General features: G+C 48.2%; 1 protein-coding gene across 1 annotated transcript in view; it reads left to right on the top strand.

Moving 5' to 3' along the window:
• The window catches only part of SPPL2 (SIGNAL PEPTIDE PEPTIDASE-LIKE 2), a 136,807-nt gene that overhangs the window by 47,124 nt on the left and 75,233 nt on the right, over positions 1–14,450 (top strand). The window contains exon 5 of the mRNA XM_087397133.1: positions 8,178–8,329. Within this exon, the coding sequence (XP_087253259.1) occupies positions 8,178–8,329 (152 nt within the window). The remainder of the gene's footprint in view (positions 1–8,177; positions 8,330–14,450) is intronic.

Raw genomic sequence — 14,450 nt, 5'->3', positions numbered from 1 at the left:
ATTTGTATTTGTCTTGGGTGCAGATGCCAGCTTAATGGCTCCACCCATTTAGGTGTTTTCTCATTGTATCTGGGTTTTTCCTTTATATAGGGGCTGCATACCCCTAGAATAGCCTGCCCAAGTTTGCAAACTGGGCCGGTCAGTCCACCCAAGTGTCTGCTGAGTATAATTGCTCCAGACTGCCGCCTAACTGTTACTTGGCAGTTTCCTGTTGGCCGGACCTGCTTTTGCACTTCCCTGACTGCATTCTGTAGTCTGTCGACCAGTTCTACAGATGCCCAGCCTAGTCCTTCATCTGGTGCTGCATCTGCCGACAGTGCCAGGGTCAATAAGCCTTGGCAGTCTATGTGTACTACCCTTGGAAGGCCTTCTGCTACCTGAACCTTGCCCTCTTCCAGGGCCATGTGCTGCTCCTAGGCAGCCATTCCCTGCAGTCAAATCTGCTGCTCACATGGCAGCCTGCATAATGCCCATGTGGCAGGCCTTCTGTTAGATCTGCCCACGTGGTGGTATTCCTCTCTGCCCATGTGGCATCTCTTTTCCCACAAGATGCTGCTGGCAACCTTCCCCACGTCCTCCTCATTTGGGGGCTCACAATCGGGGAGGTGACCTATATAATGCCAACTTTATTTACATCATAGTCACAAGGAAATGCATTTTCAAAGAAAATGAAATGATTTGTGCATTTCGGTACGTTTCATGGTCAAGGAAATGTGATGTGATTTACCATGTGGATACCTAGTTCATCTAGCCCTCTTTTTTATCTTGGGATATCTTAAATATTTCTTGGACCCAAAAGGACGAAGTCAAATTTGAAACTCCTGCTGGGTTTTTGAAACATTTTGAAAATTTTAACTTTTCAACGTTTTGAAACATTTTATGTCACATGTTGTAGACAAGTAGTTTTACATACTATTGATAGTGGCTGTTTCAAACAACCGAGGATATGGGTAAGCACAAAAAAGTAGAGATTAGAAAGAAGCAAATGGTTTACAGCCTGTTTTAGCCCATTTGGGGAGCTAATGAGTAAACACAATCAATGATGGAAATAACTAATCTGGTTGGAAAGAAAAGGTTAGGATTACGATAGCTACCAGGGGAAGAGATGGAGTTGTTAGGAAGATCTCAAGCATATGGAGGGAGAATAAAAAGAAGCAAAAAAGAAAAAAGAGACAGTTGCAGAGGCAGATTTTGCCATCAGATTCCACCCATCTGTCAGTCATTTTACTGTCAGAAAATCAGCAGAACATCAAAGATTTGCTGAGTATAAAAGATGCACGCCTTTGCATAGAAAAAGGGGAAAACAGATGCTTTTTCAGTGCTTTCTGCAGCAGCCAGAAAAGGGGCAGTAGTAAGCAAATGCATTGAGTTGACAGCCTGACACTGGCACGATTTGTGAATGCAATAGACCTCTTGTTGAGGTATTCTTCTCAGGAAAGAAAAGGCGGAGTGCATCAGTTGCATACACGCTGAAAACTTCTGTTTCACTTTGCTGTGACTGGAGGATATCCCTTTGTTCTGCCTTCCTTTTCACGCAGTAGCGGGCTAATTGTTTTTTTCTGAAAACCAACCTTGACAATGACCCTTGGTTTGGCAAGAGGGGCTCAAATGACAGCACCTTCGACTCCCAATACTGATAAGGTTTTGTTCTCTGCGGAGGATAAGCTACAGGTTCAAAGTGTAGTGGAGGCTCTTCAGGACAAGGCCCTGGTAGGCCGGATTGTTGGGCTCACCCCCTCGAGGCAATAGATTCGGGATTGGCTTCAGGCGAGTTTAGCCCTAGGGGATGACCACATCCAGGAGGTCACCATCTATGGGAGAGGGGTCTTCCTTCTCCAGCTGAGCTCACTTGTGGAGCAGAGCCCTATCTTTCTTGGTCCTCATCTAGTTTTCCTCTTCCCTTCATACCATGACTTCACAATGGCGGACATGGACACGACTCACCACGCACCTCGCTTCCCGGTGACGCTCCGTTTGCCGGGGCTCTCGGAGGAGTATAGATCCATTCTCTAGTCTATCGGAGGATGTTTTGGTACAGTGCTGGAGTCTCCTCCTCCCTCGGCAGCCACAGTGGTCGCAGATGATTGGGTCCCCAGGCTCAGAGTGATTGTGGACACCCCCGAGATGCTTCTTGAGGAGATCCTTTTGGAGACCTTGGATGGAGGTGAACTACGTCAAAGAGTTGAGGTCTCTGGGCTTCCAGGCCAGTGTCTTTGTTGCAGACAGATGGGACACTTATCTCGGGATTGCATGAGAGGCCAGGGTAGGGATCCTCCTCAACCTAGGCAAGAGCAAGGGGCTCCCCCTCAGCCCAGGTAGGGGCATCGGGCTCCCCAGCATCGGGCCAGGTAGTTAGATCGTCAGCAGCACCCGCAAACACCTTGGGTCGAGCCCTCTTAGCGAACTTGGACCAAGGTTGAACACAGGAAGCCCAACAAGGCAGCCCTCAAGCGTCGCAATTATCGGGCTAGGGTCAGAGAGCGCGAGAGAGCCTGATTAGCAATCCCCCAGCCTCAGGAGAAGCTAGTAGAGGTTGCCCCCATGGAGCAGGAGGAGGAGACCTTTGATCTCCTGACTGAGCCGCAAGCACCGGCAGAGCAGAGCACCCAAGTCCCTTTGCAGCAGGAGCGTGGAGCCACCGCTGAGCAGGTCTCGATGGACCCTCCATCGGGGCGGTGGCCCCCCTCTTGAAACCCCCCCCCCCCCCCCCCCCCCCCCCCCCCCCGCGCCTCAGTCCCCCCTCCCTCCACCCCTTCCCCTTGAACCTATAGTCACCTGTACCACCCGGCTCCCCCCTTCTTCTTGCCCGCCTTCCCCCCCTGCCTCCAGGATTGTAGCTCCCTCAGCCCCCTTCGTTACCCGTCCCCCTTCTCTCTCTAGACCCATGCCTTCAGGAAAGGGTTTTCTTGAGTCCTCTCCCTTGCAGCAAGCCTTGGGCCCCTCTTCCTAGGCGTAGCCTAGTCCAGGTGCGTCCTCCTCCACGCAGCAGAGCTTAGGCGGTTCATTTTCGCAGCTTCCAGGTCCCAAGCCTCGTCCAGGACAGCCTCTACCTAGAGAGTTATGGTGGCTAGGACCGTGGAACTATCTTGAATCCCTGATAGATACCTGATGGCTCTAGAGGTGTTTGTCTTGATTTTGCAGCCCCGAGGAGGCTCTATAGGAGTGTTTGGCTCGCGGTCTTTCTTAGGGTTTCTCTTCGTGGCGTTTAGAGAGGAGCAGTGGAGTCCTACACTGTTCAACCTCATGATGCAGCAACAGATGTTTGACATGATGGAGGAGTGGCTTGGCCCCCAGGGGAGGGAGATGTGGGTCACCCATGGTCACACTGCCACTTTTCAGCTTGACTTCTCAGCTGACCGTCAGGAGCTGGGTGTTGCACTCTGTGTGCTTCGCCTGGGACCTGAGGTTCAGCTGAAGCAGGCCATGTATTGGACTCTATAGCTTTGTGCAGACAGATTAGGGGTTGATTCCTCATTTCTGAGGCAGTGGGCTACCAAGGTAGGCATCGAGTCAGTTATGCCCTTGGTGCGACGCCGTACTGACACAAATTACTCCCCATTTAAACCCGCAGTGAAGTCCCAGAGGTCTCAGGTTTCAGTATAGGCTCCCACTCATAGGCGAGCTCTGTTCTCCACTCCCCCCACCTCCCCATGAGTTGGACCATGGTGAGTTGGAATGTGCACGGGCTCCATGACTGCACACGCCAGTAGCCGTTGCAGCATTCGTTATTCGACAGGAGTTGTAGAGGGTAGTGGTTGGGTGGATAGTGGACTTCCTCTTGATCTAGGAGCATATGTTTTCAGCTGCAGATGTTCGATGTAGACGGCACCTCCTTCTAGGGAGAGGCCCTGAGGCCTCATATGGTCCCCTGTGGTTGGCAAGAGAGTGGGGGGGTTTGCATTTCGTGTCTCAGTCCATTGGAGCGGATGTGTACGATCAGGGCGAGCTCATCCCAGGCAGAGCAGTATGGATGGGTTTTAGGGTTGGGGCTCTAGGATTGGGGTTCTCAATGTGTATGCCCTAGCTTGTAGACAGCTGCGACCCGCCTTCTGGAGGCGGTTGACGGAGTCCCTCCCGGATGTGGACTCGTGGATTGTTGGAGGTGACTTCAACAATCTCAAGTTTGAGGAGGACAAGCGCGGGGGTGCTTCTTATTCCGGCTTTTAAAAGAAGCACCTGGGAGCAGTTCATTTTCTCGATCTGCGGCCGGGACCCCTGGAGGGAATCGGAGTTCTCTAGGTCTCCTGGAAGTCTCAGTTTCTCCTTTGGGCAGCGGCGGCAGGATGGTCTACTTGAGAGACTAGATAGATTCTATGTCGGAGATTGGGCCATGCATAGGGGTGGAGCCACTGGTAGTCTAGCAAGGACTACCCTCTTGGACCACTCCCCTATCGTTCTTCACCTAGAGCAGCCCCCTCGTGGACTACCGCAGAGAGGGGTCCGCATTCCAGATGCTTTGCTCCTGGAGGAGGAGGTACAACAGAGTATTACAGCTATTTGGCAGCAGCTTTAGTCCCCCCCGCAGGGAGGGTGGGCCGTGTGGGTAGCTGAGGTGATTCAGCAGAGCAGTGAGGAGCTTCGCACCCATGCTATGCACCGCCGTCATACTCTTCAGGAGAGAGAGAGGGCTTTGCGGCGGGACTTGGCCTCCATTGAACGTCTTCGAGGGCAGGATTTAGAGTCGCAGTGGTTAGGAGACCGGTATGAGTGCGCTCGCTTGGAGCTTCAAGATACTGAGCTGAGACGGGTTGAGTACTCCTACCACTACAACTGAGTGACAGGATGACTAGGCAGTTCTTTCAGGCTACTAGCCCTAGATCAGCTGGCACACAGTTGCAGAGATTGAGAGACTCTAGTGGGCAGATGCACTCGGATCGGCATGAGATCTTGGAGTTGACCTCAGATTCCTATTGACGCTTGTTCCAGGCCGAGGAGGGGTCCTCGCAGGTTTTGGCAGCCCGAGATTCAGTTTGGGCGCACGTTCCGGAGGTGGTCTCTCGGAGTGTGAGCAGCCAGTTAGATGCACCTTTTTCGGATGCGGAGCTTTGGGAGGCCCTTCGAGCTCTTCCATCCTAGAAGTGCCCCGGGGAGGACGGGCTGTCTTAGGCTTTCTTTAGGTGCTCCTAGGAGTGCATTCATACCCACACGGGGGAGGCCTTTTCGCTTTTTTGCTCTTTGTGGCCCTTTCTTATTCCTCTTTGTGGCCGAGGCCCTAGGGTATCTTCTAAGGTCTCAGTCGGCGGGACTCACGGGGATGAGGCTCCCGATTCGGCAAGAGGAGCTTTTGGACTCAAAGTTTGTAGATGACACAACCCTTTTTGTAGAGGGCTCGGCTCGGAGCTTGGATGCAGTTAGGGAGGCCTTGGCAGTGTATTATCTAGCCTCAGGCTCTAGGATCAACTGGACCAAATCAGTCGGCTTTCTCATAGCGACAGAGGTGGTACAGGAGATCTAGACTTCAAGGGGGATTGGGCATCATTGATCCAGAGATGTAGAGCAGAGCCTTGTTGGGCAAGTTGGTAGTGAGGGGCCTCACTCCACGTACAGAGCCCTGGAAGCTTCTTCTGTAGCGCGTTCTCCTTTAGAACACCCCCGCACGGGTGGTCAATGGCAACAGTCACACAGATCGCTCTTCTTGGAGGCCCCCATTATAGGGAAGGGCTCTGCCTTGATGCGGAGTCTCTTCAGAGTTTGGCAATGATTGGCAGTGGGTCTTATACGGGCTATTCCTCACTTTTCTGAGGAGTTTGCACGACAGCCTCTGATATGGCACCTGGAGGTCCGGGATCAGGATGGTCGCATGTTGTGATAGAGGTTACACATTGGTTGGGCACAGTGGGATAGCGGCCTAGCTCGATCTTTCAGGATGTGGGTGAGACTCCCGGCTGATGCAGAGGTACGATTAGAGACCCTCTCACATCTTTGGGGCGCGGGCCCGAGGATGGTAGAGATTGACGCAGCTATCCCAGAGTCTTGGTGGGCGGGCCTTCAAAGTTTCACACCAGCACAGTGGTTGGGCTAGTTCTCAGGGACAGGGGTACCTCTTCAGATTCAACTATGCCCCCTCCCTCCCATTCTCAGTCGAGCCTGGTTCTACAGTGTGGGTCCAGGTGGACTCTTGCAGTCTCTGACAGATGGAGATCTGGAGATGGATGGAGCCTTGGATTAGTTAGGGTGGCAGAGGGTCAGAGTAGTGGGCCGTCTGGGCAAGGAGTGGTCGATCGACCCCTCTTGCATCTCATATCTGGATGCAGCTCGCTGGTGCTTATGGTTATGGGAGGGTCGTCCCCTCAGTGAGGTACAATGGGACCCAGGCAAGTGGTTTTGGCTGTCCAACGTAGGCCACTCAGAGAGAGTGGAGGAGGTGCCCTTCTTCTCTTATACAACACACATAGGACGCCACTTGCAGTTGGAGGCGGTAGCGTGGCCTCCGTCGAGAGAGAGGCATTGGGCAGCATAGGAGGTACCTCAAGAGGTGAGATCCAGGTTTTGGACATGCCTCTGTTCTAGTCTTTGACCACGGAAGATCTCCTACTTTTTCTGGATGATAGCACATGGGGGTCTTCCTGTTGGCCCTTGGTTGGAGCGGATGCGGGTGGATGGTAGCTGCCATAGATGCATGATTGGGACTTTGGAGACGATTCCCCACTGCCTTTGGAGCTGCCCAGCAGCACAGAGGATATGGCGGCGCTTAGGATTGTAGCGAGGCTTCAGGGCACCCAAAGGGACTTCACATGGGGCATGGCTGCTTGGTTGTCAGAGGGTGGCCATGCCTTTCCCATTGACATGGTCTCTCCAGCATGCAGGATACAGGGCCTGTGCATTCACATCATTGAGTTTCATGAGGCGACCCCTCCCACTAGTCATTGACCTCTTCCTTCGTCGGAGGACAGCGTGTGGGAGACAGTAGCCAGCATTACGGCATGGAACATCTAGGTTTCTCGCTGCTGCAGCTGGGTTATGGGCCAGCACCATGTTCCACCGTCGGCCACCTTGGTAGCCATCTGGCAAGACATCATCTTCATGCTTCGCGCCATTTGGGAGCGAGGCTCTCGAGGTTCTCGAGCATGACGGGAACGTTTCTGCAAGGCTTGGCCTGTACAACATCACCCCGAAAGGGATCGGATGGTTGTATAATCTGCCACCCTGGTTGTTAGCCCCTGTTACAGAGAATCCCTAGGCAGTGAGCTGGGATCTTTGGCAGTAGGAGTGTCTTTCTAACAGCCATCATTTAATTTTTCGTTGATTTTCATGGTTGGCACCTTTATGGTATTTGCCAACTTGTATGATTGTTTTTTACAAGCATCAATAGAAGTTCTTTTCTCTAGAAAAAAAAAAGGAGGGAGAGTTAGGAGGTGTGTGACGAGGAGGTGACGGTGTCCTATAATGAACAAAAGAGAGCGTCCCTCTGGCTGTAGCGGAGTCCTCTGCCGTAGAATGATGCTGGCACAAATGTTGGGAAGATGATGATGAGTCGGGCCTCAAAACAACCAGCAAGAGACGGAAGATTGCTAGGCAGGGTATGGATCGTGGCTTATAATGTGCCTGCTTCTGTCAGTGCACGAGCTTAACAACCCTGTCAGCAAGGTGTAATCCGACACTCTCTCTGTGCAGAGCGCAAGTTTCCTTGGTGTTGGCATCGGGTCAGATGCTTGCGAATTGTTGTGGAAGAAGCTCAGATCCCAATAGAAAGGGTAGTAATAGCCTTGCAACAACAAATCACCCTCAAAATGCCCTAGCATTTGAAGTTGAAGTATAATGACCTGAGACTAGCTTGTTGAACTGAGGCAAGCTAGCAACTGTACATAAAAGGATTAGGGTATAAGAAAGAAGAAGGGGTATCCACAATTTTTTTTCGGGGGGAAGGGAATAAGGGGGTGGTTACTTGCTGGAGGAAATCACCAGCAGGATCAAGGTAGGCATAGAGAAGGTTAGGGAAGAGAGAGGAAAAGGGAGGCCCGCAGTCAGGTGGAAAATTGAGCGAGAGTTCTTTTCTGATGCTGTGTTTTTTTTGAGTGACGATAAGCATTTCCTAAGGCAATCCAAGTCCTTTAAAGTATTTTCTTTCAGCCTCAATAAATTACATACCTGCCACTTTACATACTGCTTTCAAGGGCATATTTTACAGTAATCAGATATCTAAACTGACTTATTTTATTTTGGTTGTGTTGATGCAGTACAAGTGCAACTCTATTCCCCAGAAAGACCAGCTGTGGATGCTGCTGAATTTGTTCTCTGGATTATGGCCGTAGGCACAATTACCTGTGCCTCCTGCTGGTCAGCATGGAGTTCTAATGATGCTCCAGATGAAAATTACAAGTCAATGAAGGTAATGTTGGTAATTACAAGAGTCCATTGATGCTTATCCTTTGAATCATTTGGGGCTAGGTCTTACATGTAAATTGAGTTTTTCTAAATCATTGTCTAAGAAACCCTTTGAGAAAACTATATTTACATAAATCAAAACTTAAATAGAACAAACAACCACCGTGCTAGTTTTATTAAATCCCATAACTAATCCACAAACAACCACTACGCTTGTTTTTAGTATATCCCAAACAACCACCGCGCTAGTTTTATTAAATCCCATAATTAATCCTAAACGAATGAATTATATGCCATTCATCTTGTAATAATAGAAGCAAACCACCATGCTGGTGGCAGTTAATATCCTAGTGTGCAGTCAACCACCGCGCTGCGACCAATTATCCTGCACTATGGCGTGCTATCCTAAAATTCGTTACTAAGTGCTATACTAAAACAATACCCTATTGGCTGGTTATCTTTAACTATCAGATTTCAGCCACCGGGCTACTTAAGACATTATAGTAGTCCGTTGTAAGGAAGCCAACTGATTTGGTCCAGTTGATCTTGGCCCTTGTGTTATGCTCTAGCCGAGATAGCATGACCTCGGAAAGATCGGTGGGCATTTTCTCTTAGATGACCAACTTTTGTAATAATTAATGGGCGTAAATGAAATGGTCAAGAGAAGTAATTGCCAAGGTCCTAGGTGAGGGTGAAATGGCATTGACTAGGTGGTTCTGAGTGCTAAGGCCTAGGTGCACCTAAATGTGCAAAAATGCCAAGGGGCAAATGGTTTAAATGTGCCCCAAGAGAGGGATAAATGGTGCACCAAGTAAAAAGGGCGAAAATGATGACATGTGGCAAGGGGAACCATCTAGGGAGATGAGGGTCTTGTGGATATGCATGAAAAAAAACGAAATACGTATCTATTGAAAATTGCGATCCACGAGAGTATGGCTGGGTGGAACAATTGAGATGCCATCGCCCGTGATCTGAGTGAGAGTTAGAATATAGATTGTGTCAATTGGTATCAGAGCTCAAGGCAAGGAAAGAGATCAAGGGAAGAGAGACGAGCTAGGTGACGGAAGAAAGGCTTGGAGCGCAGAGGTGACGCAGGGCTGTCTGTGACAGGGAACCTTTGGTGGCGGAAGATTTTGATGAGGTGTAGGGAATAGCGGAGCACGTCGACGTTCTGCTCCGATGACGTGGCGTAGTATTGACGCTGCGACGTGAGGTACGGCTGGCACCCGACGGGATCGACGCTGATCTAGCTTAATGGGCGGTACGTGAGGACGAGCAGTTGGCCGTGGTTTAGTGCTTGGACAGCGAGGGTGAGGCAAAAGATAATCGTAGGCTGTGACGAAAGACATGAATGGACAGAACTGTGGAAAAAGGGAGTGCGGCTGTATTGAGGGACGGAATATAATTTGTAGATCAGGATCGTCAAGAAAAGAATGAACGGCGAATCACTATCAGAGAGTTGCGATTGTGTATAGCATCGTGAAAGGGAATCGTAATCTGCATCTTTTTATTTCACCTGCCAAGAGAGAAAACAGTACCGTATATATTCCATTAAGGGCTGCAAAGTGGGGATTTTTTCCTAACGCAGGTGGAGGGAAAAGATCGTGGTCAGCCCAGGATGCTTAAACCTGATCGTTGAACTCGGAATAAAAAAATTGATAGCGAACCAGAGATAGATACGACGAGGGAAAAGACGCTTGCAGGCTGAGGACATTTGGTGGCTGAGTTGGGAGATCAATCGACATTTTGAGAAAGAGATTAGGGAGCACCTTCTTTCGATATAGTTTTTACAGTTATTATTTATGGTCCTGTTATTCCTGCATAGTAAAAGGAACGTTCAGAGTAATATATATTTGGGAGTTTAGTGTGCAGGAGAAAAAAAAAAAAAAGGAAAGCAAAATAGAAAAGAGGTGTAGATATATTTTATTTGGGTTCTAGAAAAGACTGAAAAAAAAAAAACTATTTTCCCTTTTGAAACTATGGAGGCAGAAGGATAGAATTCTAGGGTGAATCCTAGTGAGTCTAGAGCACGGTCTACACAACAAATGTCACATCACACAACACCTACTTTGGTCGGTAGGATTTCGGTATTAGAAGATGCTTTACAGCAAATTATGAACCAACAGCTTCAAGTGAATGTTGGTCAGAATGAGATTAGGGAGATGGTGCAAGCCTTGTCGGCTAGACCATCTAGAATTGATAAGGGCAAAGCTCCAGCAGAGCTAGAGCCCAGTATACATTCATCAGAGCGCGCGAGGGTCAAAGTGCCTAATATTGCTAATTATAGACCGGAGAAGTACGCTGGTCGGATGACCGAGCGCAGTTCTGATGTGATCGAGGTTTGGTTACACAAGTGGGAAGAAGCCTTCGCCATTTGTGAAATCAGGTCTGATCTAAAGAAAATCCATGAGGCTACTCACCTGTTTATTGAGGCAGCGGATAGATGGTGGATAAAGCAACAGAAGGATCAAGTTGCTCCTACCACCTGGGAAGGGTTTAAAGCTGAATTTAAGAAACACTTTCTTCCACCTGATGAAGAGTCCCGAGCTTGGGATGCTTATAGAAATCTTCGTCAGAGGAGTCTGTCGGTGGCAGAGTACACTGACAAATTCAGGGAATGTGTCATGAAAATAACAGACCCTCTCCCTATGTCTGTTCGGTTAAAAGACTATATCTATGGACTGAACGACAAGATCAAAATGGAAGTTTGGGCTAAATATGTGACTACATTAGATGAATCTATTGCAGTAGCCCTGAACTATGAGGATGCCAGAGACAGACCTAGTGGATTTGTGCAGGCAGGGACTCAGTATGAGTACCCGAAAAAAGGGGGATTTCAGAGGAAATGGACTTCAAAGACAAGTGTCTCGCAGCCAAGTGGCCAAACCAAGCAGGTGAAGTCGGTTGAGGGACCAGCAAAAACAAGTACCATCGTTGGGGTGAAAAGGAAGATAACTCCAATGGCAGCCCGAGCTTGGTCAAAGTCCTCGTTGACCCCTGAACAAAAAGAGAAAGCTAGAAAAGAAGGATTGTGCTTCGGCTGCCTTCAGCGACATCAATGGAAAGATTGTCCATCGAATAAAGACCGTCGCACGGCTAATATGATAATATCTGAATGCGACGTGGAAATGCAGGAGAGTCCCAATGCGGAACATATGCAGATGCAATTGGCGGGACCTTCTCAGAGGTTAGTACTTGTGTTATTAAGTGTGTCTGTTACTAAGTTAGTAAGCGGTGCGCCTGATAACATCCTTTCCAAGCCCGCAGCAACAGGGTATACGGTTTTCGATGAGCCTAAGTTGATTAAAATGAGAGGACAAGTAGCCAGTCATGATGTGATTGTGTTGTTTGACTCAACGTCAACACACAATGTAATCAACTCAAAGCTTATTAAGAGGCTCAAGTTGAAAACTAGTCCGTCTGACTATGCTTATACGGTCAGGATGGCGGACGGAAGTTCAACTGAAGTATGAGACCAGAGGGTTACCCAGTTGGAACTTCGAATTCAGGACTATGTTGAGAAGCTGGACTTTGAATTGACCAGACTTGCTCACACAGATATAGCCCTAGGCATGGCTTGGCATTTTTGGAAAAATCCAGCCATTGATTGGAAAAAGCATATTTACCAGTTCAAGATAAACGGGGTAGAATATGTTTTGCGAGGTGAAAAGGATTTACCTCGAGGACCATTGATCGGTAGAGTTGATTAATAATGCATCGACTAGCATTGAGGCTACCCAAGATGGGAAGATGGCCGAGTTGGCTAAAGAGATATCAGAGAACTTCTCTGAATGTTTTAGGGATGAACTACCTTATGGGTTACCTCCAGAGCGGAAAGTTCAGCATAAGATTGAACTGATCCCGGGGGCAGAACCTGTAAATAGACCTCCCTATAGAATGAGTTTTACTGAAGAGACGGAGATGCGTAGACAACTGGAAGAATACCTCAAGTTGGGGCAGATTCAACTAAGTTTCTCACCTTTTGCTTCGCCAGTGATATTAAAGAAGAAAAAGGATGATACGTTTCGCCTCTGTATAGATTACAGAGCATTGAATAATATCACTGCTAAGCACATGTATCCGATGGCTCGGATTGATGATTTGCTAGATGCATTACATGGAGCCGTGATTTTCAGCAAGATAGATCTTAAGTGTGGCTACCATCAGATACGGATTAGAGCCGAGGATGTGCATAAAACCGCTTTTAGAAGCAGGTTTGGTCATTACGAGTTTTTGGTAATGCCCTTTGGACTTACCAATGCTCCAGCGACATTCGTCATGCTTATGAACGATTTGCTACGTCCGTATATCGGAAAGTTCGTAGTATATTTTATCGACGATATTCTGATATTTAGTAAAAGTATTACTGAGCATCGTGAACACTTAAGAATAGTGTTCAGTACTTTGAGGAAAGCCAGTCTTTATGTAAAGAAAACTATACTGTGTATGGTTAGGCTTGAATATTTAGGATTCATAATTACTCCACAGGGGGTAGAAATGGATCCGAAGAAAGTGGCTGCGATACTAACTTGGCCAATCCCTCAGAGTCTGACCGCGTTGCGATCATTCTTGGGATTTGTCCGATTTTATAAAAGGCATATCAAAGGATATTCCGGAATAGTATCGCCATTGACTGATCTGACCTCAGATAAAGTACCTTTTATATGGGGACAGAATCAACAAGAAAGTTTTAACACAAGCTGTGGTCTCAGGACCGGTGTTAAAAATAGTTGATCCCCAGAAACCGTTATTTCTAGAAACCGATGCAAGTGGCATTGCAGTAGGAGCAGTCCTCCTTCAAGAGGGAAGGCCAGTAGCTTTTGAAAGCAAGAAGCTTTCTCCCTCTCAAAGGAATTGGCCAACTCATGAATTGGAGTTGTATGCTGTTATCCATGCTTTGAAAACATGGAGGCATTATCTGTATGGTTCAGAGTTTTATGTGGATGTGGATCATGATACTCTGAAACATTTTAGTAAATAGCCTGACTTGAGGGGCCGCCAAGCTAGGTGGGTAGAGCTCATGCAGGAGTTTAATTTAACGATTCGGTACCGAAGAGGAAAAGATAATAAGGTGGCTGATGCGTTGTCTCGCATTATGCACAACCTGAGTTTCACGGTATTAGAGAGTGCTCTAATTTCCGAGATCAGAGAAACTCAAAAGGTGGACGAGTTTGTCCAGAGCTTATGGCCTAAGGCTCATGTGTTAAAACCCGGGGAAAGTGAAAAGGATGACCTGGCATCCAGAAAAGGCCAAACTTATGCAAGATATACCATAAGGGATGGTATGCTAGTTAGAAATGGCAAGGTTGTAGTACCTAGTCAGAATGATCTCAGGCAGAGAGTCATTCGACAGTGCCATGATAGCCCATGTGCAGGACACCCAGGAGTTGAGAAGACATATGATCTTGTGAAGCGAGATTTCTTTTGGCCAAAGATGAAAAAGCATATTCATGAATATGTGACACGGTGTTTCTCGTGTCAGGTAAGTAAGGCCGAGCGGGTGAAGCCACCCGGACTTTTACAGCCCTTGGAAATACCACTAAGTAAGTGGGAGAGCATTTCCATGGACTTTATTGTAGGGCTGCCTATGACACAAGGAGGGTATGATTCTATCCTTGTGGTGGTTGATCGTCTAACCAAGATGGCTCACTTCATTCCGACTAGAGAGTCTGTTAGTGCCCCGCAAGTGGCGGATTTGTTTATTAGACATATATTTTGTCTGCATGGATTGCCTAGATCCATAGTGTCAGACAGAGATGTCAGATTTACCGGTCATTTTTGGACAGCGGTATTCAAGACACTAAGGACTGAGTTGGGAATGAGTAGTGGGGATCATCCTGAGACGGATGGTCAGACGGAGAGAGTCAACCAGACTTTAGAGGATATGCTAAGGGCATATGTGTCATTGAGGCAACATACGTGGGACAAGTGGTTGCCATTGTTGGAGTTTGCCTACAATGATAGAAAACATTTATCTACGGGGTTCAGTCCGTTTGAGCTGAACTATGGTTATAGACCAACCAATCCAACTATAGTTGGAGTACCTCAGAAAGTGCCTAGTGCCGCGAACTTTGTAGTTTAGATGCGGGAGATGCTAGCACTTGCGAGAGCTAATATCCGCCAGG

Source organism: Dipteris shenzhenensis, chromosome 26, assembly GCF_047967505.1.
Source record: "Dipteris shenzhenensis isolate YYH24624 ecotype China chromosome 26, Dip_SZ_1.0, whole genome shotgun sequence".
NCBI lineage: Eukaryota > Viridiplantae > Streptophyta > Polypodiopsida > Gleicheniales > Dipteridaceae > Dipteris > Dipteris shenzhenensis.
Note: the sequence above shows the minus strand (reverse complement) of the source record. Positions and strands in the feature narration are given on the sequence as shown.